The 24707-nt window shown below is 65.6% G+C and overlaps 1 protein-coding gene across 2 annotated transcripts; it reads right to left on the minus strand.

The window, feature by feature from the left end:
- Gpc1 (glypican 1) lies at positions 1 to 24189 on the minus strand. 2 transcript variants are annotated; one of them, XM_027951763.2, is made up of 9 exons: positions 23775 to 24189; positions 5555 to 5713; positions 4615 to 5006; positions 3816 to 3981; positions 2971 to 3101; positions 2746 to 2865; positions 2530 to 2663; positions 2092 to 2267; positions 1 to 1840 (listed from the first exon to the last, which is right to left on the minus strand). In XM_027951763.2, exons 1-9 carry the CDS (start codon positions 23938 to 23940, stop codon positions 1614 to 1616), a joined length of 1671 nt encoding a protein of 556 aa, XP_027807564.2. In that variant the 5' UTR covers positions 23941 to 24189; the 3' UTR covers positions 1 to 1613. The 2 variants fall into 2 exon arrangements, with proteins under 2 accessions (XP_027807564.2, XP_027807563.2); XM_027951762.2 differs by having other exon boundaries at positions 2071 to 2267.
- Between the last annotated feature and the right edge of the window lie 518 nt (positions 24190 to 24707).

Here is a 24707-nt window from a genome sequence, read left to right on the forward strand (position 1 = left end):
TGGGTCTCCAGCCTTTTATTCATACAAGGACTCGACACATGTGACCTGGCGACCTGCTGGCACTGAGTGACCAGGGGCCTCATGAGGAAGGACACAGCAGGCTGGGCCACTGCCCTGACCAGTGGCTGCTCAGGGTTGCCCCTTCCAGAGAAGCATGTGGGGCAGTGCGGGGTGTCACCCCTGGCCATCACGGGCAGTGTCACTGCTGCCTCCCAGGACTGGGTCCTCTGTCCCAGGGCTTGGGTCGGCTCCAGCCACCTCAGCCTGCATGGCACTTACGGGGCTCTTACAGGGCAGGGGTCCCAAGGGCCTGACCCAACACGTCCAAGGACCAGCTTGAGTCTCCCACCCTGTGCCAAGGGGCTGGACCAGCACCCACAGCCTCCCACACTGTGCAGGTGGGAAGACCCCCCGGCCCGGCAGCAGAGATCAAAGAAGCACTGAGTGACCTTCTCAAGGCCCGTGTGGGTCGGAACGACTGTCCCTGGCTGTGGCAACTCGGTGTCCGCCCCCTGTCGTCCTTCGCCGTGCAGGGGCCCCTCTTATAGGACGCCAGTCCCTGCTCCAGGGCTTGCTGGCTTCTGGGCCTGGAGACGGGGAGGACTTGCCCATGCCCGAGGGCCCGATGCCCTCAGTGAGCTGGGCACACTCAGTCCAGGGCCACTGAAGGGCCCCAGGGTCCAAGCCGGGCTCCAGGACCTCCAACGCTTCAGGAGGACTGAGGTGCAGGTCTCGGGGCAGGGAAGGAAGTGTTTGAATGTGCATGTGCTGGAGAAGCCCTCGACTGTCAGGCTATGCCTGCCCCTGCCCCTGCTGCCCTGGCCCGCAGCCCCAGGGCCATCCTGTCTGGGTGGGGTGGGGTAGGAATGGCTGGCTACTCCCCAGAAGTGGGGTTCCTCTTGCAGACCTGGCCCCAGAAGGCCTGCGTATGTGAGCACAAGTGAGGGGCAGGCGCTCTGCTTCCCTGGGTGGTGGGGACAGCACCCCACCCACGAGCAAAAGGTCAACATAGCAGAGCTGGGGTATGGCTGTGCTGGCACGGCCCCCAGGGTGGCCTGCAGCCACTGGGACTCTGAGGCGACACAGGGAGAGTGGGCCCTGGCTTCAGAGCCCCACTGGGTGGGAGGCATCATGCATGAGCTCAGAGGCCCTGCCAGAGCATGGTCAGGGGCCCCCGACACCCTGGGGGTGCGGAGGGCTGGGCCTTGATGATGTGAAGCCAGGGAGGTCCAGCAGAGAGTCCCCGGCAGAAGGCAGCGAGGAAGGCACAGGCTCGCTCGAGGTCTCCAGCAGGACGTCGCTAAGGGTCACCTCCTCCATGGGCCTTGGGAGGGGTGGGGGGGTGTGGGCAGCCAGAGATGTCCCTGAGGTCCCTGAAATACATGGCTTTTGGGGACACTGGCTCCCAGCTGACCTGAGGACCTCATACAAAATTAAAAGCCAGGGTGGCAGGTGAGGCCAGGCCTGGGTGCTGGGCCCCACGCACCCTGCCCAGCACACAGAGCCACTGTCCCCTCGTCCTACCCTGGGCCTCTGCAGGCCAAGGGGAATTAAATATCCTGTTTTGCGTTTTGGCAAAGTCTGTCCTTGGCCTCGTCCCTGGGCCGTGGCAGTTACCGCCACCGGGGCCTGGCTGCCGCGAGAACCAGGAGCAGGAGCAGGAGCAGGGCACGGGGCTGGGGGCGGCCAGCGGCCGAGGTCTTCTGCCCCTCTCGCTCGGACAGGCCGGGGAGTGCGTGGGTCAAGGGCGTGCGGGAGCTGGAGCTTTTCTTGCTGACCCTCCGGCCGCAGATGTCGTCAGGGCAGCCACCGCCGCTGCCTGAGCCACTGCCGTCATCACCTGGGGAGGAGAGGGGACTCCAGCAGCCGCCCCTACCCAGAGACCCCGTGTCCAGGGACCCGGTGGCTCTCGGTGTGGCCCAGGTCCAGTGTGACTGCTGTGGTCCAGTGCTACTGGCCCTCCTGGGTTTGCCGGGCCTCAGCCGCTGCAGGGACACAGGCGTGGTGTCCCCGCCCAGCAGCAGACCCTCACAGCCCTTGGGACCCCTGGTTATCAGCGCCCAGCCCCACCGTCAGGGCCGGGACCCTCACTGGCGTCCTGGAAGTCCACGTCACTGCCACTGTAGGCCCCACGCAGCCGGTTGGTCATGATCTTCAGCTGCATGATCTGCTGCCGGATGGTCATGTCTGGCTTGGTGATGTCCACCTCCACCTCGGGGTTGTTGATCTGGTTGGCCAGGCCGTCACCCATGACTTCGGGTAGGTACCTGAGGCAGATCAGGCAAAGCCCCCGTCACTGCATCTTGCAAAGGGGCCCATGCCAGCAGAACACGCTCCCACTGCCCCCCCAGGCCCAAGACCCCCAGCTGGAGGCACCCAGCGGCCCTCCAGGGGCCAGTGGCAGCCACACAGCTCTAGTGTGGGGTCTCGACCCTCAAGTGTCTGGGCAAAGGCGTGCCCCCCCCCGCCCCGCTTCCTGTGTACTGCTGCAAGCCACGTGCAGGACACGGCCAGCGAGGCCGCACCCACCGGCCCTTGGCCATCCCGTTCCAGCAACGGTCATCACTGGCAGAGCTCATGGCCATCTTCTCAGTGCACAGCGTCCCTGGGAGGCTGATCCAGAAGTCCTGTATGTCTCGGAGCTGGGCCTTGGCCTCGGAGACCTGCCAGGCAGCAGTCAGGTCACTGGGCAGCCTGCAGCCACCCTGCCCTGCCCACACTCAGGGCAGGGGCGCGGCCGCTCACCAGCTTCTCCAGCGTGCCTGTCGGGGACTGCTCCTGCAAGGTCAGCTTGCCCCGGCGCCGCTTCTCCTCAGGCCCAGGGCCCTGGGGGTTGACCCTGGGGTTCCCGCAGCCCTGGATGACCTATAGACACCACAGAGGTCCTGGAGGCCAGCAGGGACTCTCGGGCCCAGGTGGGCCACAGCAGCAACGCGCCCCCCCCATGCTCTTGGTTGCCCCTGCCCGAACCTTGGCCGTCAGTGTGTCCTTGTTGTCCTGGAGGGCGTTGATGGCCTCTGCTAGCCACATGTGCACACTGCCGATGACGCTCTCTGCTCCCGACGGGCCCCAGAACTTGTCGGTGACGAGCACCATGGAGTCTGGACAGACGTTGACCCGCGCAGACACGCCAGGCAGGGGTCAGTGCGGGTCCACAGCAGGGCTCCAGGGGCTTGCTCCCCGTGGGGGCCCAGCACTCGGCAGGCACACACCCACAGCCCACCCAGGGCACAAGCTCATGCCAACAGAGGACATCTGTGGTCCTTGGGCCCACCTCATCCACACGCGCCCACCTGTGCAGGCCGTGTGCACTGAGAGCTTACACGTTTGGTAAGTTTCTGTCTCACACCGTGACGTCACAGGCGTCGGCACGTACGCGCGGGCACTGCGTGTGATGCCCACGGTGTGGGCACCTTTCCCACCCACTTGACGCCCGCCTTGCTCTTGCAGGCTGACGTGTGTTGGTGTGTGTGCTGACTCACATGCCAGCAGAGGGACCTGGGCATCCTGGGTCACCCACCGACGGCAGCACGTGGGTGTATAGACACACGTGACAGCACACGGACCTGCCGGCCTGTGTGTGTGCCAGCTCCCACGTGTCAGAGCCTGTACGTAGCTCATGCATGTGCTGGAGGCTGCTCAGTGGGGCAGGACAAGGAACTAGGATCCCACAGTGTTCCCCCAGGTCACATACCAATCGGAACACTCAACCCCACACTCCCACCCAGATCTGGCCCTGGGTCTCCCTACTGAGCAGGGACCACCTGCCTCCCAGGTCCACAGTGGAGAGCTCCCAAGGCCAGGCAGGGGCTCACCTAGAAGGTTCCTCCATTCGGCGTCCAGGTCTGCCTGGTTGGCCAGGCAGCCCTTAAGCACGTTTCGGCAATAGTCGGGGCAGGGCCGGGCACCAGGGACCCCCAGGCAGTGGGCACAGTAGACCAGCTTCATGACAGCTCGAGAGCACTCGGGGCCCAGGGGCACCTGGGGAGCGAAGGCTACCTGAGCACACCCGGCCGACGAGGTGAGCTGCAGCCATGACCAAGCCCCGGCGGGCTCTGCATGGAGTCAGAGGTGACCCCAACTCTGCCTGACACACGGGGGACCGTGCCTAGCCAGCTTGGGCATGCAGGGCGTACAGGTCCCGGAAGGCGACAGGATGGTCACCACTCCCAGCACACCATCGTCACCGACCCTTGGTGGGACGCAGAAAGCCCTACCACACAGAGCAACCCGAGGCTCAGCGGTGGGGTGACACGCTAAGGACCCTGGCTGGAGGTGGGGCAGCTCACATCCAGGGCTGCAGGGGTGTAGCAGGCATCCTCTGCCCTTCCAGGGCGGCCTGCCTAGGCCTCAGAGCCCCACCCGTGTCAGCCGCACGAGTGTGTCGGACCCCCAGTGGATCCCGAGCCCCCAGCCAGGCCCAGCCTCTGCCCTAGGCCTCCGGCCCTTCCCCTTCTGCCCAGGGCGCAGCCTGGCCCAAGACAGGACTGGGCAGCAAGTGGGCTGGCCATCTGGCCCAGAGTGGAGCTCACGCCTGGGGACACAGCTGACAGGGCAGAGCTGCCAGGGGCCGAGTCTGGGGCAGGGCACGGGGACATTTAGCAACGTGTGTACCTGGGCCACCTTCCGGACCACGTCGCTGGCCACGCCCAGACCCTGCACGAAGGAGCGTGCCGCCACGAAGGCCCGCGTGGCCCGCAGGCGCAGCTCCCGCGGGGACTCCCCGAAGGGCCGCAGCGCCTCGGCCTGCTTGCCCAGGCAGTCCAGGTAGTCGTCGGGCAGCAGCAGCTGGGGGTGCAGCTGCCTGAAGAGGCGCTCCAGCAGGCGGGCCCAGAACTCGGCCAGCGTCTCCTCCAGGTGCAGGTTGGCTCCGCGGTAGTAGAGGCGCAGCTCGGCGTACAGGTCCCGGAAGGCCCGGGCATTCTGCGTGTACAGCCCCCCGAAGGCGTCCGGGAAGGCCTCCTGCAGCGCGCGCTCCGACTCGTTCAGCAGGCTCTGGAAGTGACCTGCACACAGCGCGGGGCGGCCTTCAGAGGTCCTGCTCTCTGTCCATCCACCCAACACCCTGGCAGCCCATGGGGACAAGAGGGCCCGGCGGGGAGACACTGTGCGTGCGGTCATCAGAGCCAGATGCCAGGCTGCAGAGGCTGGTTGGGCCCCAGAGGCCCCATGTGCCTCCGATGGACACATCCTGGCAGGGTGGGGGGACAGGTACAAGCGTGTACTGCAGACCCCACAGTTTGGGGAAATGCCCTTGTACCCCATGTGCCCAGGATGGGGCCTGGAGAGTCCCCGTTCTCTCTAGAAGTAGAACTTAAGGTCTGTAACTGCTCAGACCCCGGAAGCCTCAGCTCTGAGTGTCGTGATCCAGCACAGAGATCAGGCTGCAGTTGAGCCCCGTCTGTCCCCCACTCAGGCCCCACCCGAGGGCAGCCCTCTCCTGATAGCGATACCCAAGTCCCAGCTCCGAGGCGCTCATTCTGCCTCCCTCCTCCTGCCAGAGCCCCTGGCTCAGACCCTGCAGGAAGGAGCGTGCCGCCAACCCTAGACTCACCGTCAATGCCGTGCAGCTGGGTGGCCAGTGTGGCCTGCAGGGCCCGGCTGCTGTCGCGAAGTGCCGTCTCCAGCTCTGTGCGGCTGCGGTTGGCCAGGTTCTCCTCCATCTCGCTAGTGCAGCAGGTGTAGCCCTGGGGGCAGATCCGCAAGTGCTCCCCTGTGGGGAAGGGTGGTGTGAGGGCGAGAAGGGGCCGAGGCTGCCCAGGGCTCTCCTGGACAGGACGGCAGACCAGAACTCGTGGAGTGCCCAGTGAGGCAGACACCCCACAGCACCTGGGTGCGGGCTGTGGAGGGGACGGACGGCGGCCCTGACGGGGCCCTCTGGGTACCCGGTACCCTGCTCTGCTGGGCGTCAGCTTCCAGCAGCACCATCAGGACGGTGCCACACAGCATGACCGCCAACCGCCCGGGGGACGAGGGCAGGCTTTGGCCCCACAGAGCCCACGGTGCCCATGCGGCTGTTTAATACCAGGGACAAGTGCGTGGCCCCAGGACCCAGTTTTAAAGGACCTTGCTGTACAGACCAGGACCAAGGTTCCTGGCCTCGTGAGGAGACCGAGCTGCTCAGACTGACTGGGCTCAGGCCCACACCCGCTGGGCCACTCTGTTCCAGGGGCCCCTGGGCCTGTCCACCAGGCCACACTACCACCTGGTGGGGCTCCCCTGGTGCCCTCCTGGGTCGGGGTGGAGGGAGGGCCAGTGGGATGGTGCGCACCCACCAGCGGAGGAGTGACTGGAGGGTGCTGGGGCCAGCCTAGTGTGGCTGTGACCCTTGCGGAGTGGGGTCATGGGAAGACATGGGAGGAACAGGCCCAACCCCTGCGTCCAGGAGGGAGTGGGGAGGGGTCTGGGGACCCAAGTTCGAGGGTGGGAAGCTCACAGCTGCCCGTCCCTTAGTAGGCAGAGGGCATCAAGGTGACCCAGAGGGGGCACGGGAAGGTGCAGTTCTGCTGGGAGGTGGGCCCAGAGGTCTGCCGACCGGGACCTGAGCCTCGGATGTGGACAGAGAGGCCCACTAGCCTCTAGCCAGCCACAAGAGGGGCTCAGGCCACCTGCAGGGCCTGGGGCAGCTGCCTCCCCCCCAAGCCAGCTGGGGCGGGAGAGTCAGGCGTCTGCAGTCAGGCTGAATTCACCCTGCAGAGCCCTGGCTTCAGGCGCCACACTGCACAGGGCTCAGGACGGGCACCCAGAAGGACGGGCACCCAGAAGGACGGGCACCCAGGGGAAGCTGAAAGTGGAGGCAACCAGACCGTCTGGGCTCCCGCTGTGGCCTCTGCCCTGGACCCAACATGGTCACGAGCTGCAGGTGCAGGCTGCCTGGTGGGGGCAGAGGGGCCAGGAGAGCCCTCCTGGGGTGTGGACGGGCGGCTCCTCCTTCAGCACAGCTGGCGCCTCAGCCTGGAACCCCGACTTGTCCCGTCCTGAGGCTCTTGCCCCCCTGCCCCCAGGGAGCCTCCACCTCACAGCCAAGAGCTCAGAGAGGGGGAGCAAGGCTGGCAGGAGAACAGGAGAAGTGGTGTCCTTGTTCAGGGACACCCCCGGTTCAAGCAGGTCTCGGAAGAAAGGGGGCTATTGTAGGTGGGTGTTTCAGAGGAGGCTGGACGGGAAGAAGCACATGCTGACCACGTGAGCAGTGCTGCTCCCAGGCCCCCACCTGTGCCCCTGCCTGACACCCTCCTTCACCCCACCTGGGGTGCCTGCTCCTTGAAGGGGCCATGTCCAGGAAAGGGCATGCCATCAAGCTCCCACCTGGGGAGGGACAGGACTGATGGGCAGACAGGGCCAGGAGCTAGGTGCCCACTCTGGCCACACCCTGCTAAGCCAGAGGCCTGCTGGGGGGCAGGGGTCTGAGCTGCTGCCAGGCCTTTCAGGTGGGGGCCTGTTGGGGTCCCAGGTCCACCCTGTCAGAGCCTGGTGGACAGGGCACCCCGGTCCCCTCCAGTGGGAAGGATGAGGCACAGAATCTCCGTCAGCACCAAGTGCCGCCCTCCACTCTTGCAGTCTTACTGACCCTGACTCAGTGGGCCCGGCGCCTTCCCGACTCAGGCTGCAGAAACCGCAGCTCCCCCACATCCATGGCCATGGCCATCTGGGCTCGGCAGACAAGGGACACCGCTACGGGACTGTGAGGACGGCTCATGTTTACTTGAGGGGCCGGTCTTGAGCCCCGCTGCCTCAGCTGGGCAAGGATGTCCCCCCTCCACAGGAGGGGTGGGGAGAGCACCTGGGGGAGTCTACCCCGAGGGCTGGGCCCCTGGTGGAGCTGGGTGGACATCAAGCCAGGGAGCGTGCCTCGGGCAGGAGGCTGCAGGTGTCAGCATGGGCCTTAAGTCTACACCCTGGGCTCAGCTGTACCAGGGCACCCGGGCCAGCTGCTGGGCATGTGCTGCAGGTAGGCAGGCCAGCACCTTCAGGCTGGGCCAAGACAGGTCAGAGGCCCGAGGACTGGGGCTGCCAGGAGGAAACCACACTACTGCGCTCTCCCTCCCGAATGCTGGGGTCCTAGTGGACCCCATCCCACCCAACCTGCAGCCAGGAGGAGGTGGATGCAGAGGTGAGGCCAGGCCACTGGAGCCCAAGAGCACTGGTGCTCCCCCATCCTGCACAGGTTCTGGGAGGGTCTCCTGGGCATGGCTGGCCGGCCATCAGGAGCAGGGCCCTCCCTGTAGCCTCTTCTGCAGCCCTGGCCCTGCCCGGCCACCTCGCCCAGCCGGCCCGGTGACCTGCGATGTTCCGGCCGCCCTAGCACAGCCCCCGTCCCTCCCTCCCTCCTCGGACAACACGGGAGTGAAGACACGGAGCCAGAGCCTGGGCGCCGGCCTGAGGGCCCCGGGCAGGCTGGGCCAGGCCACCCCTGAGGCCCGCTGCGCAGAAGGCTTCCGTCCTGTGTGCTGAGCCCTGGCCCAGCCAGACCCTGACCCGTGGGCGAATCTGGATGTCTGTCCCCGAGGCAGCCCTGAACCTTCAGGAACACAAGCTGTGGCACTGGGGGCAGCTGTCTGGAGAGGGCTGGGTGCCAGCTGGATGACAGTGACCTGTGTCTGACTTGTCTGGCCACGTCTCCACCCGCTTCTCTCAACTCAGCCCTGAAGTGTGTGCCTGCGTGTCTGCTTCTCCACCTCCTGGCCGTCCCCACTGCCTGGCCGTCAGGCTGAAGAGTGAGTCCACAGAAGCCCTCCTTCCCAGACCCAGGAGCCATCCCCCCAAAGACCCCTCCCTCTGTACGGGTCCAGCTCTCACGCTGCCTCCTGCTGGGCCGAAACCTGTCCCTTGATCTTTTTTCTTTCTTGATCCCTTGGCTGAATCTGTTCTACCCCATCCTTCTAGAACTTTCTCTTCCTCGTCTTTGGGATACTTCCCTTTTCTGATACTCCCAGGTTTTTGGTTTTTTTGGGGGGTGGGGTGTTATTCCTGGCAGGTTTGTTTCCACCCGTCTCTTCAGACTCACAGTCTGGTTCCTGATTCCAAGCCACCCCGGCTGCCCTCTGGTTCTCTTCCCTCCATATTCAGACCACATGGGGTCACCCCAGGCTGCTTCTCGGCAAGACCCCTACCAGCCGCGGCTTAGACACCTCCTAGGCCAGACCCTGCTGCCCCGGCTGCTCCAACCCCGTGTCTCTGGGCATGAGCAGCCCACCCATGGTCCTCGTGGTCAGCACACGCTGTAGCCAAGACTGCCATCCGACAGGGTCGCCATCCGATGCCGGACATGGCCTCATTTATCCTGGTCTACGTGGGCAGCTGCCTGTTTCGGGCACCCTGGAGCCCTCCCAAGGAGACTGCAGAGAGATGGCGCCTGGCCAAGCCCTTTCCTCCAGAAGCTTCCACATGGGTGGTGGACACAGGAAGCGGAGACCCCCAGGCGCTTTGCACTCACAGATCAGGGTGGACAGCAAAACATGCCAAGGGAGAGGAGCAGACCCCCCTCCCCCAAGCTCTGGATCCCCACAGTGGCCTTCTGCCTGACTGACCAGGGCAGGAGGCTCTCCCCAGCAAAAGTCCTCTTCCCAAAGCCTGCGGGTGCCCACTTTGCCCCTGGACTCCATCCAAAGGATTTTCCCACGTGCCACAGCCTGCCCCTGCCAGGAGTGGGAGCACGAGACACATGGCCAAGGTTTCCTGGGGGAACCTCTTTACTGTGTTCGCCCCTGTTCCCCAAGAAGCCTGCACCTCTGGCCTGCTCCTGTGGGGGTCCTACCTGAGCACGGGCTGTCTGACCAGGAAGGCACCATAGCACCCATCGGGAGACAGACAAATTGGTACCTCCACTCCTCACAAATGGCTTCAACAGCACCCCTCAATCCCTGTCTGCACCCCCAAACGTGCTTTGCTTCCCTCCCGGACAATCTCACGATCCAAAGCCCCCGCCCCTATTTCACCCAATGACAGCATCACCAAGGAGCCCCTCCGCTGGGCAGCGCCTCCATCACCGAGGGGAGTCCACAGCTGACGCCTCTGCGTTCGGTGGGAGTGTTCGCTCCCAGGCCTGCGGGGCTCCAGGCACCCGCCACTGCCTGGAGGGGCGACTAGGGCCAGGCTGCCCCGCGGGGAACCAAGGCTCCGAGACACCAGGGGCTGTCACCGCCGCCGCCATCGCCCTCGGACCGAGGGCCGTGGAGCGGGAGCAGGTACAGGGTCTGGAACTGCAGCCGCGCGCGCTCGCGGTGCAGCGGGGAGGGGCGCTGGTGCAGCGGGCGCGGCCGGCGTGCGCCGGGGCGGGGGCTGCGGCAGAGCAGGGGCGGGAGGGCGCCGCGATTGGCGGGGAAGGGGCTTGCCGCAGTGGGTGCGGCAGGCACCGGGAGGGGGCTCCCGGGGCTGCGACATGCGGAGGGGGATGGGCTGGGTGGACGAGGAAGGGGGGCTGCGGCAGGAAGGGGTGCAGAGGGAGGATGGGGGCGGGGAGAGCGGCGGGGCGCCGCGGGGTACGACCGCGAGGGACATGGGGACAGGGTGAAGTGGGAGCCGACTGCCAGCAGCAGAGGGGGTGGGTGGCCGGGTGCAGCGAGGCTGCGGAGGCTGATGGAGGGGACCCGGAGGCCAGCGACCGCGCTCCTGATGGAGAGGGACGAGGATGGATGGGGCTGAAGATGGGACTGGGGAGGTAGTGACAGGGACAGCGGGTGCGGGTGCGGATGGCCAGGAGGAGGGGTGGAGATGAGTGGCGGCTGGGATGGGGATGGCGGCGGGCGCCTCCGGGCCGAGGCTCGGAACCCCCTTCCGGCAGCGGCGGCTCCAGCTCGGTCGTCCCCAGAAGCTGCGGTGGTGTCCAGGCGGCGCGGGGCTCCGGGTGAGGCCGCGTGGGGCCTAAAGGGGCCCGGCCGGGGAAACGCGGAGCAGCCGGACGGACTCGCTGGAAGGACCTGGGGGACACGGGCCGGCGGGCGCGGACACTGGAGACTCGGTGGCCACCGCAGCCAGGGGCAGCGCCGCAGCAGCACTGGCGCGCACGGCGGAGGGCGGCTCCTGGCGCGGGGACGCGCCTCTTCCCGCAGCCCGCCCGCTGCGTCGGCGCCGCCCGTCTCCCTGGAAACCGCGGGCCGCGCCTGGCCGCCCCGAGTCCTCCCGCCCAGCTCCGAGGCGCTGCCCCGCCCCCGCCAGGTGCTCCCTGGAGCCAGGCGCCTCCAGGGAGGGGAGGGGTGGGATCAGGTATCTATGCTGGATGGTGAGTGGCAGCTGACCACATGAGAGAGTTCTTCTGCTGTTCAAGCAGATCCCTAGTGCTGTCTGGGCACTCAGAAAGCCACCTAGGTACCCTACAGCCTCCACCGGCCCCAGTCCCAGGACACCTGGACCTCCCTCCATAATCACCTGCTCCCAATATCCGCATCTGCTTTTCCTCAAAAATACCAGACCCCACATCCGCCAGGTAACCCTCCCACCTGTGAGGTTTATGCTGTAGCTGTCCTCTCCCCACGCGGCTGCGGGACACCATCCCAGCAGCTGCTCCCTGTCTCCACCGGCTGGGGAGAACACCCCTTCACACGCCTCTACCGTCCCGGTGCCTTCTCAGCCTACTGGCAGTCTGACCTGGAGACACAGGTCCCCTGCCAAGGCTGGACACACACCTAAGACCCCCTAAGATCAACATGAAAGGCTGTCCTCTTAGCTCCTGCTACCTGCACAGGATGCCCCTGGTCAGGCCACGCTGCACCAGGTCCCCCCAGCAGGCCACCTCAGCTGCCAGTTGTCTCAGTGTCCATGGCTCATGCTTTGGCCTCAGAACACACTGGGGATGAGGCAAGCCCCAAGTGTCCTGGGCAGCCCACTCACAGGCCAAGTTCAGCCCTGGTCTCTCCTCCCCGGCCAAGCAGCCTGGGGGCACTCCCTTGGGGCCTGTCCCAGTAGCCAAGCAGGGGCAGGGTAGGGGTTCAGGTGTGGGGGAGCAAGAGTGGGCACACTGCAGAGCTCTCGGGGTATAGCTTGCCTCCCCCCCCCCCCCCGCTGGGACACAGGGCAGCTGAGGAGGCCCACACATGGACGGATCCTGCTCCCTCTGCTGTGTCCACACTGGACACTCTGCAGCTGCATTAGGGGACACAGTGTGGGCCTGACGTCTGCCCTGTGGGTGCTGAAAGGCCACAGCCATGTGCACAGACGGGGCTGCGTCAGAGCCCAGAGCAGGTGCAGGTGAAAGGCTGGGGCATGGCCACTCCCCGGCTGTCCAGCCACCCCTCCCCCACAGCCTTGACCTGTTCCCCCCCTCCCCTTCCTTCCCCCTGGGCTGGCTCACCAGTCCTTCCTGGGTCCCTCCTTCTGCCAAGGGAAGCTCACTTCCTTCCTCTGGCTTCTGTCCAGCCCTGGCGGGACCTGGTGCTGAGCACTTGTGTACACCCCGTGTGGGCACTGGGGGACCAGGCCCCTCCACACACTCAGACCCCCCTTCCCCTCAAGCAGGTGCCCCCTCGAAGGTCCCTCGCAGCCTGTGGTGTGGGGAGCTGGGAACTGCGAGGGGAGGTCCCCAGGGCCCCACCAAGAGGCACTCTGCACATCCTCTTCAACCATGAGCTGTGTGTCAAGGTGTGCCCAAGGCCACTGTAGGAGTGGCCCAGACACACAGCCCCTCTCCCTCCCGGGGTTCCATCCCGGGGAATTCCTCAGCAGGCAGGCGAGGGGAAGCAGGAGCAGACATGCCGGGGCTGCAGAGGCCTGGGCGGTCTCCGGGCCCGGGGCGGTGGCCGCCCAGGCAGGCAGGTGTGTGGGCTCCTGAGCGCAGCCCGGCCCCACCCTGCAGGCACAACTAGGGAAGGGTGGCTGATAACAGCACTGGCACCAGTGAGACCTCTGAATTTGAGATGAACAATGAATAAAGTTTTAGTGTCAAAATTGATAGCAGGGACCTGGACAGACATCTGAACACTAGGGTACAGCACTGGAAAGGAAGGGCCAAGAGGTGGAAAGAGCCGTCACTCAGCCCTTGAATGGATGAACAAACTGTAGATCCACAGAATGGAATACTATTCAGCCCTGAAAGGAGGGAATCCCGACGCTCGCTGTATCATGGATGGACCTCAAGGACAGTATGATGGTGGACAAGCACTGGATGTCTCCACTCACACAAGGCCCCCAGAGCGCAAGGCAGATGGTGGCTGTAAGGACCTGGCCAGGGGAACAAGCACCTGTGTTTAACGGGGGCAGCATCAGTTTTACGAGTCATCTGGATGGTGGTGACACCGCACAGCTCGTGAATGTGCTTCATGCCATTGCACTGCGCTCAAAAAACAGGCCAGGTGGCCAGCCTCCCGGGGTGGACAGCTTACCTCGGGGAAAGCAGACAACCCTCAGTCACCTCAAAACACTTGGGACCCACTGAGTTACATTCGTGGGCATGCTCACACTGGAAACTGCCCCTGATTTGGAATTAAAATGCCTGGGACGTGTCATGCTGCAGAATGAGTCACACCCATCTCCACTTAATGGACTGTCCTGTGTCTACCTGTCCTTGTGGGGTGCGTGCGGGCAGGCCCTTCCTAGAGTCACGAGCCCCACGCTGTACAGACACACCTCTGTGGCTCCGGGCCTGGTCCTCACACCCTGCGGAGGCTGCTGGAGGCGGTGTGGACCGGGGAGCCCTGGCTCCCCCACCTCAGCCTGCCCACAGGCAGGTAGGACCCAGGCACAGACAGGCCCAGGCGCAGTGTCCCGTGGCGGCTGCGTGGTCGCCGTCTCTGGGCTGATGCTGATCCCCAGGAGTGAGTGCCAGGCTTGGCCAGGGCTGGGGCCCAGCACTGCCGAGTGGCGATGAGGCCTGCCTTGTAAAACCAGGGTCCAGTGGACCTCACTGGGGGCCAGAGCAGCTCACCTGAAGCACCCTCAGGTGGGACCTCAAGGACATATGGGGTGCCCACCAGTGGCTCCTCAAGGTTGCAGGAGCCCCCACCAGGAAGGGCCCTCCCCAGGAGCACAAGGGCTGCCTGTCCCACTCCCTCAGGGCTGGGACCTGGCCTCTGGGGGCTCTGGGGGTCCTGGGAGCAGGTGGGAGCTGGGGCTGCTCCCTCCCCACGCCTCGGCTGAGGGCTTGCACCTGGATGTCCCCACGGAGGCCGGAGGCACGCCAGCACCCGGACATTGGATCTGTGGTGCAGCTGGGCAGGGGGGCCCATGGTTCAGGGAGGCCCATCCAGCCCCAGAGGACAGCTGAGAGGAGGGAACAGCCCGTCCCCACATGGGGTCAGAGGCAGCACACAGAAGTGGCCGGGCCATGCCACCCAGGCCAGGCCGCACGGCACTGTCTCCTGTCCCTTCCTACCCTGCGCTCCCTTCCTGACCAGCCCCACCCTCCATGCTGGCCCCAGAGGGTCTGCTACACATGTCCCCAATCCACTGTGCCCAGGGACATGTGTGAGTACCACTCCGAAGGGCCCTGGCAGTCAGTCCCCCGGCGAAACAAACAGCAGTGTCGACAATGCGTGTTAGGGTGACCCAGGTGACTTCCAGGAGTCAGCAGTGTGGTGACAGTGGCCAGGATCTCCCAGACTCCTAGCTCCTCAGCCTGGACAGATGCACACTGGCCCCACCGCCCTACACGGACAAGACAGGACTCGGAAAAAGAACAGGCCTCCTCCTACCGCCCTCCCCTCCCTTCCCCACGGCTCCTCTTGTGTTCTCTCAGCAATGTGCCACCCATATGACACACAACAGGTGCAGAGAGGTTCAGTAATCTGCCCAAGGTCACTCAGCAAATGAGTTCAGAGCTGGCACTGGAGTCCAGGCAGGCAAGCTGGACCAGGAGATTGGGCTTTGGATTCCTTTGAGGATCCTCTCCTTGCTAGGATGATGGCCACCAAGAACAGCCACTATCCTTAAGAGAGAAGCCCTTAGCCAAGGATGTGGCTTTATCCTGGTAGGCCTTTATCCTCGGATCCCAGAGTCAGTGTGCTGACATGGACAAGCACAAACCACTGGCCCACAGCCACGAGCCTGGCCTTCTCCAGCCTGGCCACCTCCTCTGGGCAGCCACCAGGTCCTCCTTCCTGACAGCACACTCACTGTCCATCCTGCCTCGCCAGACAGAGGCTCTGGGGGAGGAGCAGCTCCCACTGGACTCATGGCTGCTCAGAGCAGGAACAGATGTGGGGATCCCCCGGGCACCCACACTGACACAGAGTGCACTTGTGGTCACAGTTGTCCTTCCCTGCTTCTGGCCACCACGCCCTCAGCCCCTGCCTGCCCAGGACCAAGTCTGGCCCTCTCCCTGGCCCCACCTCTGTTGCTCTGTGCCCAGCGAAGCCCACCCCTTCCAGGACAGCCCCAGGGGTGGACGCGTGCTGAGGGCTTCAGGCCCCCTCTGAGGGTGGACCTCCTTCCTCCTCTCTGCAGTGTGGCCTTGGAGCAGGCCACAGGGGGCCGCACAGCCTCCTGCTCCAGCCTCCCACCGGCCCGCCCCAGCCTCTCCCGCCTCCCCTCCCTCCCCCACGGCTCCTCTCGTGTTCTCCCAGAACGTGCCAAGTACACCCTGCGGCCCACCACTCTGAGAGCATGTGCGCAGGCTCCCGGGGAGGCAGGTGCACGAGCAGCCCGCGGGCGGAGACCCACACAGGCAGCCCTGGGGCTGGGCCCTTCCTCTGTACTGGAGAGGTGGCCGGGCAGGACAGTGGCTGGGCTGCGTCTGGGGTCCAGCCTGTCCTCAGGCAGGCTCCTTCCTGCCCAGCTGGAGGGCTTGTGTCACGAGGTGGGTGTGTGACTGTGAGCCTAGCACAGACACTGAGGTTCACTCCCTTCCTTTTGCAACACTGGTCACTGTCTCAGCAAGGACACTCACACAACCCTCCGCTGCTCCGCGGTCCTGGTGCTGACTGCAGGGCGCCAGGGAGCGCCTTCTCGGTGGCTTCACCTCAGCACCAAGAACAGCGCTCGGCACACAGTGGGCGCTCAGGTACCCTTGAGGCATTAGACACCCTTGGGGCATCTGCAGACAGCAGGTGCTCAGGAGGGAACCTTGGGTGCTTCTGAGGCCTGTGCCCCTCCACGAGGGGAGCACACCCCTTGCTCAGCCCCACACTGGGCTACGCAGGCTGGCCGCCCCGCGCGCGGCCCAGCACGGCTTGACCTCTGTACCTTGGGCCCGTGCCCTCTGGTGAGGGCTGCAGGGGAACTAGTTTCAATGCTGTGGTGTCGGCCACAGTGACATCGCCTTTGGTACTGTTGGTTGAGTCCCAGGCCCAGGAACACCAAGGTGCCCCTCAGTTAGGGGTCAGTCCTTCTCAGCCACCTGTGTCATCTCTGAATTCTGTCCCTGACCCTGAGCTGTGCCCAGGTGAGTGACCACCTGCTTATCCACCTGACCCTCATCCAGCCTCCCTGAGTCCCTCTCCGGAGCCCACCATGCGACAGAGGCCTAGAGCAGGCTGTGCCTACCACCGAGATGCCTGAGGCCCTTGGGCAGCACTTCCTGGTGGGGAGTGGCCCCAGGGGGACCCGTGCAGGGTGCCTGACCAGGTGCCCTACGCCCAGAGCCCCCACCACTAGGGCGGTCAGCACCAGCTGGGGGTGCCTCTCTGCAAGGGAGGGTGCCTGACGTAGGCCAAGGGCTCGCTGCGCCCAGCTCTGCCAGCCGAGTGGTGCTGGGCTCCTCTGCCCTATAAAGCCCTGGTCCAGCACAGATGTGTGAGCACCTGAGCCAACCCTGGCAGCAAGTGGCATCATCTGCTCCCCAGGGCTTGGCGGACAGCCACAGGTATCCTGGGGGCCCAACAGCGTCAGGGGCACTCATGGCCCAGACACCTGAGGACAAACTGGCACGTCACACATGGCTCACCCAGGGACAGTTCAGACACCCAGGATGCACCAGACACAGGACGGGCAGACGGGCACCCACAGACAGCTGTCCCTGTGTCTCGGGGACATGGTCCAACATTGTCCACCAGGAGGGTGGAGCCAAGCCCAAGGCCTTGGTGTCCCCAGGAGGGAGGCCTGTGCCCACACCCTGCGTCCCAGGGCAGTCCCCAGGGCTGTGGGCAAGACTGGGGGTACAGAAGGTGCCCAGGCCACCCTACCACATCTCTAGCTAGATGTTCGGGGCTGCAGGGGCACAAGGCTGGAGGCCCGTGCCTCCCAGTATGTCCAGCTCGCCCGTGTCCCCCATGATGAGGCAGGACAGCAGGGCTCAGCTATCTGGTAACCACTGGAAGGGCCAGCTCAGACCTCAGGAGGTCCACCTAGGTGTGGCTGGCTGGGGGTCGGCTGGCCTGGCCTTCTGTGTTCTGACCCGCTGGCCGGCCATCCTGCCCGTGTGTCGCCCATGACCTCCCTGGCTGGCTGGGCTCTCTGCCCAGCTGCAGGGCTGGCAAGGCAGAGCCCATGGGCTGACCCTGGGGGCCGCCGCTCTCTGCTTTGGCCTTCCCCACCCTGCACCGGCCTCCTACAGAGGCCTGGCTTTCTGTCTGCTTCTACCCAGGCCTGGTCTGTGGGCAGCTCGCAGCGGGTGGCCTCTCTGTGCTGGCTCTCCTTCCCCCATGAACCCAGAGCCACTGCTCCTCTGGGAGCCTATGGGGGCTGAGGGCAGGCCAGGCGGCCAAGGAGCAGGAATATGGAGGCCCTGGGGACTGCCCTGTCACCCCGCCAAGCCTTCAGAACCCAGGGAGCGTTCCCCCGAGTGAGCAGCAGGCCTCCTGGCCAGTCCACCTCAGGAGAGGACGCCACCCACACGCCCTGGGCTTCTTTCTGCTGCGCACCACACAGACTCCCCGGAAAGTCCAGCTGAGGGCTGAGCAGGGGGCTGGCTTGAAGGCTCTCCCACTCCCGGGTGGGGACCCCGGGGCCTGTGCGAGGCTGACACCACTGCGTCCCAGGGCTCACGCCACGGGTTTTCAGACCGCTCCTCACTGCCCGCCCCTGCTGGCTCTGGGCCATGCCGGTCAGCAGGCCCAGCTCGGGTCACTGGGGGAGCACCACCAGGCCAGGACTTGAGAAAGAGAGCAACCTGACCCTGACAGGGGGAAGCCCAGGCCCACCGAGGAAGGGGGCTGGGGTTAGGCCTCCCGGTCGGCAGGGACCAGGCTGTGCCCCAGACTGCTGTGGGTGTGCGGGACAAGGAGCAGGTAGGGAGGGGCCACCTCCCCACACTGTCACCAGGGCCTGGGTGCCAGAGACCAGCAGAGGCCGGGCCCTGTCCTCAGGTGGCCACAGTCATGAACACCCAGAGTCCAGAGTCTCCAGCGAGATGGAGGCGGGCTCAGCACCCTCCTCACGGGGAGCTGAATGGCACCTCAGGACCCAGAATAGGCCCACGTTAGGGACGGGGTCCTTGCAGATGTAACTGGTTAGGATGTTGGTGGCCACAGTCCACCAACAGACCAACCCATCTAGTTTCCCTGGACCCTGACCCAAGGGGACTGATGGCCTCATAGGAGGGGACACCTGGAGACAGATGCATGTAGGGAGGAGCCTGTGAGGAGGAAGGTAGGTTGACAAGCCAAGGTGCCAGCCAACCAGGAGCTGGGCAGAGGGGAACCACCCACCGACCCCGGGGTCTCAGACCTCCAGCCTGCAAAGCTGGGAGACCATGAGGCTGCAGTTTCCTGGCTGTGCCAGCTCGGTTATGGCAGCCCCTGCCTGGCACACCAGGGGCGCTCAGAACATCCCCACCCTGAAGGGCACTGAGGCCTGCCCAGAGTGGGGAGTGTCAACAAGAGCCCAAGTGTGTCTGAGAGGCCAGGGACACTGCTGAGGATGAGGTCCCGAGGGACGAGGAGCTGGGTGTGGGCCCTCAGAGGGCACCAGAGGACTACTTAGAGGGACGGTATGTGTACCCGGATGGTGAGCAGCCAGGAGCCACTGGGAGGGACGCTGACCCACAGGAGACACTGAGGCTGGCCTGGCCCCAGGGCTCCTAAGCCCACCCAGGAAGCCCTGCTGTCGCTGTGCCCTCGCCCGCGGCTGCCCAGCACGGGCGCTGAGGACGGCCAGCAGGTGGGAGGCCCGGGACTGCTCTCTGGGGATCAGGGCAGCCCTCCCCTCAGCCTGGCTGCCCTGTGCTCCACTCAGGACGGGGCATCCCCATGCACCATGCCTCAGCACCCCACACAGACTGCAAGCAGCTCCGGCACCTGCCCAGGCCTGTCTGGCTGCCGTGGGCACCAGGGGAGGCGCTGGGCTCGGGGCAGGGGTCCCAGCCTGGGCCCCTCATGGAACAGGGCTGTGCCCAGGACGGGCGGCTTGGGGTCCGTACCAGGAGACACTGGGCCAGGCTAGGACTGGGTACAGGAATCCCTCTGGCCCCCTCCGTGGGCCTGAAAGGGTCCTGAGTCCTGACCTGAAGTCACTCGGAGCCAGGCTTTGGGGGGAACAGTGGCAGCCTCTCGTTGCCTAGCACACACAGCCCAGGGCACGGCAGACCTGACGCCCTGGGGCCCTGAGCCAGCCTGTCTTCTGCAGTGTCCTCACCAGTGCCTGCCGCAGCTGTGGGCACCATGGTCCCAACAGGTGTGTTCACACACTCACTGACCCCTCCTCCTGGCTCTGTGCCCTGGGTCCCTCCAGGCAGGCCTGTGACCACAGACCTGCACTGTCCCTAGTTAGCACCAGCATTAGAGCCACTGTGGGCCACAGTCCACCAACAGACCAACCCATCTAGTTTCCCTGGCTTGGCCGCTTATGAACAGGACGTCTGTCCACCCTTCCTGGGGACCTTGCCCATTTGGGGCAGCTGGTATCTCCCTGATTGGGACCTGTTGGGGGAGTCTCCTTGGGCTGGCCAGCAGTACAGCTGGGTCATCCTCTGGGCACACCCTGGTGCTCAGAAGTGGCCCTCCTGGCTGGGGCTGGAGTGGCTGGTCCAAAACAGCTGAAGAGCTGGCCTCCACCTGAGGGCTGGCAGGAGCCAGGCAGGATGGCGGGTGTCTGTCAAAACAAGTTCCAAATCCCAAGTGGTGGCACCCAAGGCGGGCTGAGTGGGGAGGCAGCCAGGTGTCTCCAGGGCCCAGGCTGCCAAAGCCCACTTCAGGCCTCCAGGCTCAATGGCTTCTAGAAAACACGGAGCCAGGGACAGGGCAGGCTGAGCTGCTTTACTGGGCAGCGGTTAGTGCCAAAGGCCTTGGGGTCAATCAGCCTGAGCCCCAAGAAAGTTACGTGGCTTCTCGGGGCCTTGATTCCCTCATGTGTGAAATGGGTCTGTACAGGCCCTCTCTACAACATGCTGACCAGACAGTGACCGGAAGACAGGCATGGTGAGTGCTGTCAGCTTCCGGACACTGCTACCCGAGAGGGCTTGCACCGGCCTCCTCAGGCCTCTGGGGTGAGTGGGGACAGGGCCTGAGGCTGCCTGCTCCTCTCCTGGCAACCTTGGGACAATTGTGGCTGTTCACATTCTCGTGAGTGATGAGAAGAGACCCGGGAGGCTGAGCAGAGGGCCCCACTTGCAGGGACAGGCAGCCTGTCCTGTGCAGATGGCCCTATTGAATGGCAGTTCCCTGGTGCCCCAAAGCCTGGTCCTCATGCTGGGCCTGATGAACAGCTTCTTGTTGCAGAGCGGAAACTGAGGACTACCTTGGAGACCCCTGCTGAGCCACATGGTGGCTTCTGTGCCTGGAAAGGACAGGGCACAGAGAACCTTCTAATCTGGGGAGGGGCAATGGGCCAGGTAGCTTCTGAGTGGCACCCTAAGCTCAACTAAGGAGCAGATGTGGGTGGCTTCTGGGACTAGCCAGAACCACCTCTTCTGGAACGTGGGATCCTCCCCTCAAAAACCTGTGCTCGCCATCCTGGCTCTGGCTGCACAGTCCGTTCCTGTGCAGGCCCAGGGCTGTGGGAGCCCCTCAGGCTGGCAGGCAGGCTGCCATCCCAGAGCAGGGGAGTCACAGGACAGCTGCAAGCCCCCTCTGACCTCCAATCCCAATACTGGACCTCTGGGCCCACCCTCCTCTGCCAACAAGGCTGCATGCACTCCAAGTCACCCTCCATCCACCCTACCCACCCCAGCATGGTGGGCGAGAAGCGTGCCCACAGGGGTCTTCTGAGAACCCACTTAGGGCCAGCAGCCAGGTACCGCTCAGTGGTGACAACAGAGAACCAGACAGTGGCCGTCCCTGCCCCCAGGGACCCCAGTGAATGAGCAGACACAGGACAAGCCACAGAGACGGGAGGCTGGGCAGGTGCTCAGGGAACACCTGTGGCCCGAGACAACCTGCCAGCACAGGTAGAGAGCCTGCTGGCCGCGGCCGTGATTCAGCAAGGCTTGCCAGCTCCACCCTCTGTGCAGCACCCGGGCCCAGAGGGCTGCCTGCTGCACTGGCCTTGGCTCGGCTGCCACCCCAAGCCTGCTTCCTCAGAGGCAGCTGTGGTCATCAGCGCCTGGCCAGGCTGTCCAGCAAAGTACACCACACCTCCCACAGAGCCCAGTTCCTCAGACAGTGTCCCCTTCTCAGCTGGGAGGCCACCGATGGCCATGGGCTGCTCTCCTCCTCCTAACCTTGGGGAGGTGTGGGTGCCCCTCCAAAGGCTGGGCCACCTGAGCCCAGTGGGAACACCAGCAGGCCTCCGGCTTCAGGCCCACATCCTCTGAGGAGAGACCTCTTCCCCAGTAAGGCGCTGGCCCCCAGGATCCAGGGCACCCGGGAGGACCCTGCCACCAGGAGCCACCAGAGGGCGCCCGGTCCTAGGAGGCTGAGCCTGGTGGCACAGAGCAGGAGGGGATGTGGGCTTGGCTGTCCCTAGGACTGCCACTCCCCTGGGAGGTCACCCTGTTCCCCTCGACTCACATGGCACATACAGTCTCTCCACGGTCCTGTGCCTCGCGGAGTGCTCTCATCTTTTGGGGACCGTAGCAGGGTACAGTCATGGAGGTTCTGGGGAGAGCGGCAGGCCCTCAGAGACAAAAAGCCCAAAGCCCACCCCATCTTACATGCCGCAGGAGGATGCACTTGAGCCCAGAGCAGGTTCCAGCCCACGGCCAGTGTGACCCTGGAGACAGCGCAGGCAGCCACATGTCCAGGCTGAGGGACAGCACCCATCACAGACATCAGGCAATTGCTCTGCATCCCTAACCCACTGCTCCCCATACCTGGGCAGCAACATCCAGGTCAGTCCACCCCACCTCTCCAGCCTGCCCTCTCTGCCCTTGGCAGCTGCCCACTCTGCCACTCTGTGTCTAACTTTGAACAGCAGCAAGTTCAGGAGATCCCTGGGGAGGCGCCAGCTGAGGGGCATGGATGTGTTCACCAGGGCTGTGGCTTGATGGCTTCTCAGGAGAACACCCTCCAAGCCCCCAGGCTGGCGTCAGGGAGCCGCTGCTCAGCCACTGGGGTGTGTGTGTGTGGGGGGGGTCCACAGAAAGGCCAGGATGGGAACAAGTTCCTGTGTGGGCAGAGCACTAGCCAGCCTGTGCCAGGCCCCTGTGCTGCCAGGCACCCAGGTGTGCCACCTCTCAGACAAACAGAACCAGAGAGGTACAGGAGGCACGCTTGAGGATGACAGGCACTGTCTCCAGGAGGAGCACAGGAGGCCTGTCCTGGGGACCGAGAGGGGCCCTGTCAACAGAGTCAGGCTGAGCGGAGGCTGTGGGCTGTGCCCCTCCTGTGAGGCAGAGGTCCAGAGCCTGGCTGCCTCCTCTGCCTCCACGCCATGGAGGATGCTCTTATCTCTCATTCAGGATGCCACAGTGTGGTGGTTCCACACTCCCCAGGTCACCACTTGAGTTCAGCCCCTCCAGGGCACGTCCTCACCCCCAGGGTCTCCAGAGGACCCTGGCCTGCTCTACCCTGGTCACCGGGCTCCAGAATGCTTCGTGGACCTAGGGAGGCTCCTCATGTTCTTGTGAAGCCTGGGATCTGGGCGATCCTGAGCACAGTAGGGTCCCACAGTCCCAAGCTCACATACAATTCTGTCCGCCAAGCTCCTCCAGCCGGCAGGGAAGGGAGGGGAAGGGCAGTCCAGCAGGCAGCTGCAGGGATGAGGCCGCCGCCAGGAGGGCCGCTCTTCTTACAAAGAGATGACGAGGCCCCTGGGCGGGATCCAAGGCGCCGACCACCTGCAGCTGGGCTCGCGGCTTCGGGCGGCCCCAAGTGCCGCGAGGACCCGTTCGCGGGGGCTGGGCTCCAGCGGGCACAAGTTCCTCGCAGGAATCCCTGCGAGCCACGGCCCGGGTCGCACAGAAGCGCACAGCCGGCTCATCACTTCTCCCACCACCACTCAAGAGAGGATCTGCCCACAAAACCCACCTAGGCGGTCGCTGTTGGGGATCCGCGGGAATGCCTGGGCAGGACCCCTGACTCTCCCGGCGAGGTCCACAGTGGAGTCTAGTTTTAGATCACGGTCATCTGCGCCCGAAAGCCCCACCGAGCCGAGACCCGGCAGCGCCCAGGCAGCCCGTTCCGCAGCTCCCGCTCGCCCCGTGGCGAGGGTGGCCGAGGGTGGCCGGCGCGCTGCCCCGACTGGGACTGCCGCCCTGCCAGCACACTAGGCCGAGCAGGCTGCTCGGAAGGAGCGCTCCGTGCGGGGGGGGGGGGGCAGCGAGAAGAACTCGAGGAAGGGACCAACACGCCTGTTGGGGGTTGGGGGACGACCAGGCCAAGCCGAAGTATGGGGAGAGGACCGTGGGGGTAAAGGCGAGCGGGGGGGGGGGCGCTGGGGGTCACTCGGAGCCCAGGCGGCCGGGCGCAGGCGGCGGGCTCCAGCGCCTGGGTCGCGCAGTGCAGACGAGAGGGAGGGCAGGGGGCGCAGGGGAGACCTCTGGTGCGCTGGGGTCCGGGACCCACAGCTGGGCCCTGCGCCGCGCTCTCACTCACCCGAGATCTCCGCCTGGGGCACATCGCTCAGGCTGAAGCCCTTGGCCCCGTAGATCTGGCGGACTTCGCTGCAGCTCCGGCTCTTGCTGGCAGGGTCCCCGCAGGCGCAAGCGACAAGCGCGGCGGCCGCGCACAGCAGCCACCAGCCTCGGGCCCGCAGATCCATGGCGGGGCCGGCGGCGCCCCCGGCCGCCCGCGCGCACCTCTCTCGGATCCCGGCTAGCCCCACGCAGTCCCCGCCCGGGAAGGGCAGAGCCAAGGTCCTGGCGCGCACCGCTCGCGGTCCCGAGGCGGCGGGGCTGAGAAGGCGGAGACAACAAAAGCCGGCTGGGGCGCGCGGGGCGCGAGGTCCGGCCGCTCGGTCGGGCCGCCCAGAGCGCGGCGGGCGAGCGCGCAGTCCCAGCTCGGCGCCTCCCCCGCCGCCGGCCCGGCCCCTCGGCGGCCGCGGAGAGGGGCGGGGCGGGGCGGGGAGCGCAGGGAGGGAGGAGGGGAGCACCCGGCGGGGCGGGGCGGGGCGCGGCACGGGGGCGCGATCCGGGCGCACGCTGCGCTCCTTGGCTCGGAGAGGACGCGCAGGCCCGTCCTGCCCGCGCAAATCTACTGATCTCTGGGGTGAAGCGGAAAGACCCTGCGAGCGCTAAGGCTGCGTCCCAGGTCCCCGAGGGCAGGCCCCTATACCCAGCGCCCAGGGCGGAGACACCACCTGTGGGGGTGGGGGCGTGGGCGGGGGGGCCGCTGAGGCAGGGCTTCCCCCGCCGGACGTGACATCACGCCCTCCACGCGCCAATCAGGGTCCTCCCCGCCCCCAGCCGAAATCAGCACCCCTCCCGGCTTCCCCATGCCTAGCTCTGCTCCGCTTCACGCACCCTGGCCGAGCGCCGTGCACGGCGGCTCCCGCAGCGCCCGTTCGCCTCTGCCGCGCTGCGCACCTCC

The sequence above is a fragment of the Marmota flaviventris genome, chromosome 11 (assembly GCF_047511675.1).
Source record: "Marmota flaviventris isolate mMarFla1 chromosome 11, mMarFla1.hap1, whole genome shotgun sequence".
NCBI classification, from domain to species: Eukaryota; Metazoa; Chordata; class Mammalia; order Rodentia; family Sciuridae; genus Marmota; species Marmota flaviventris.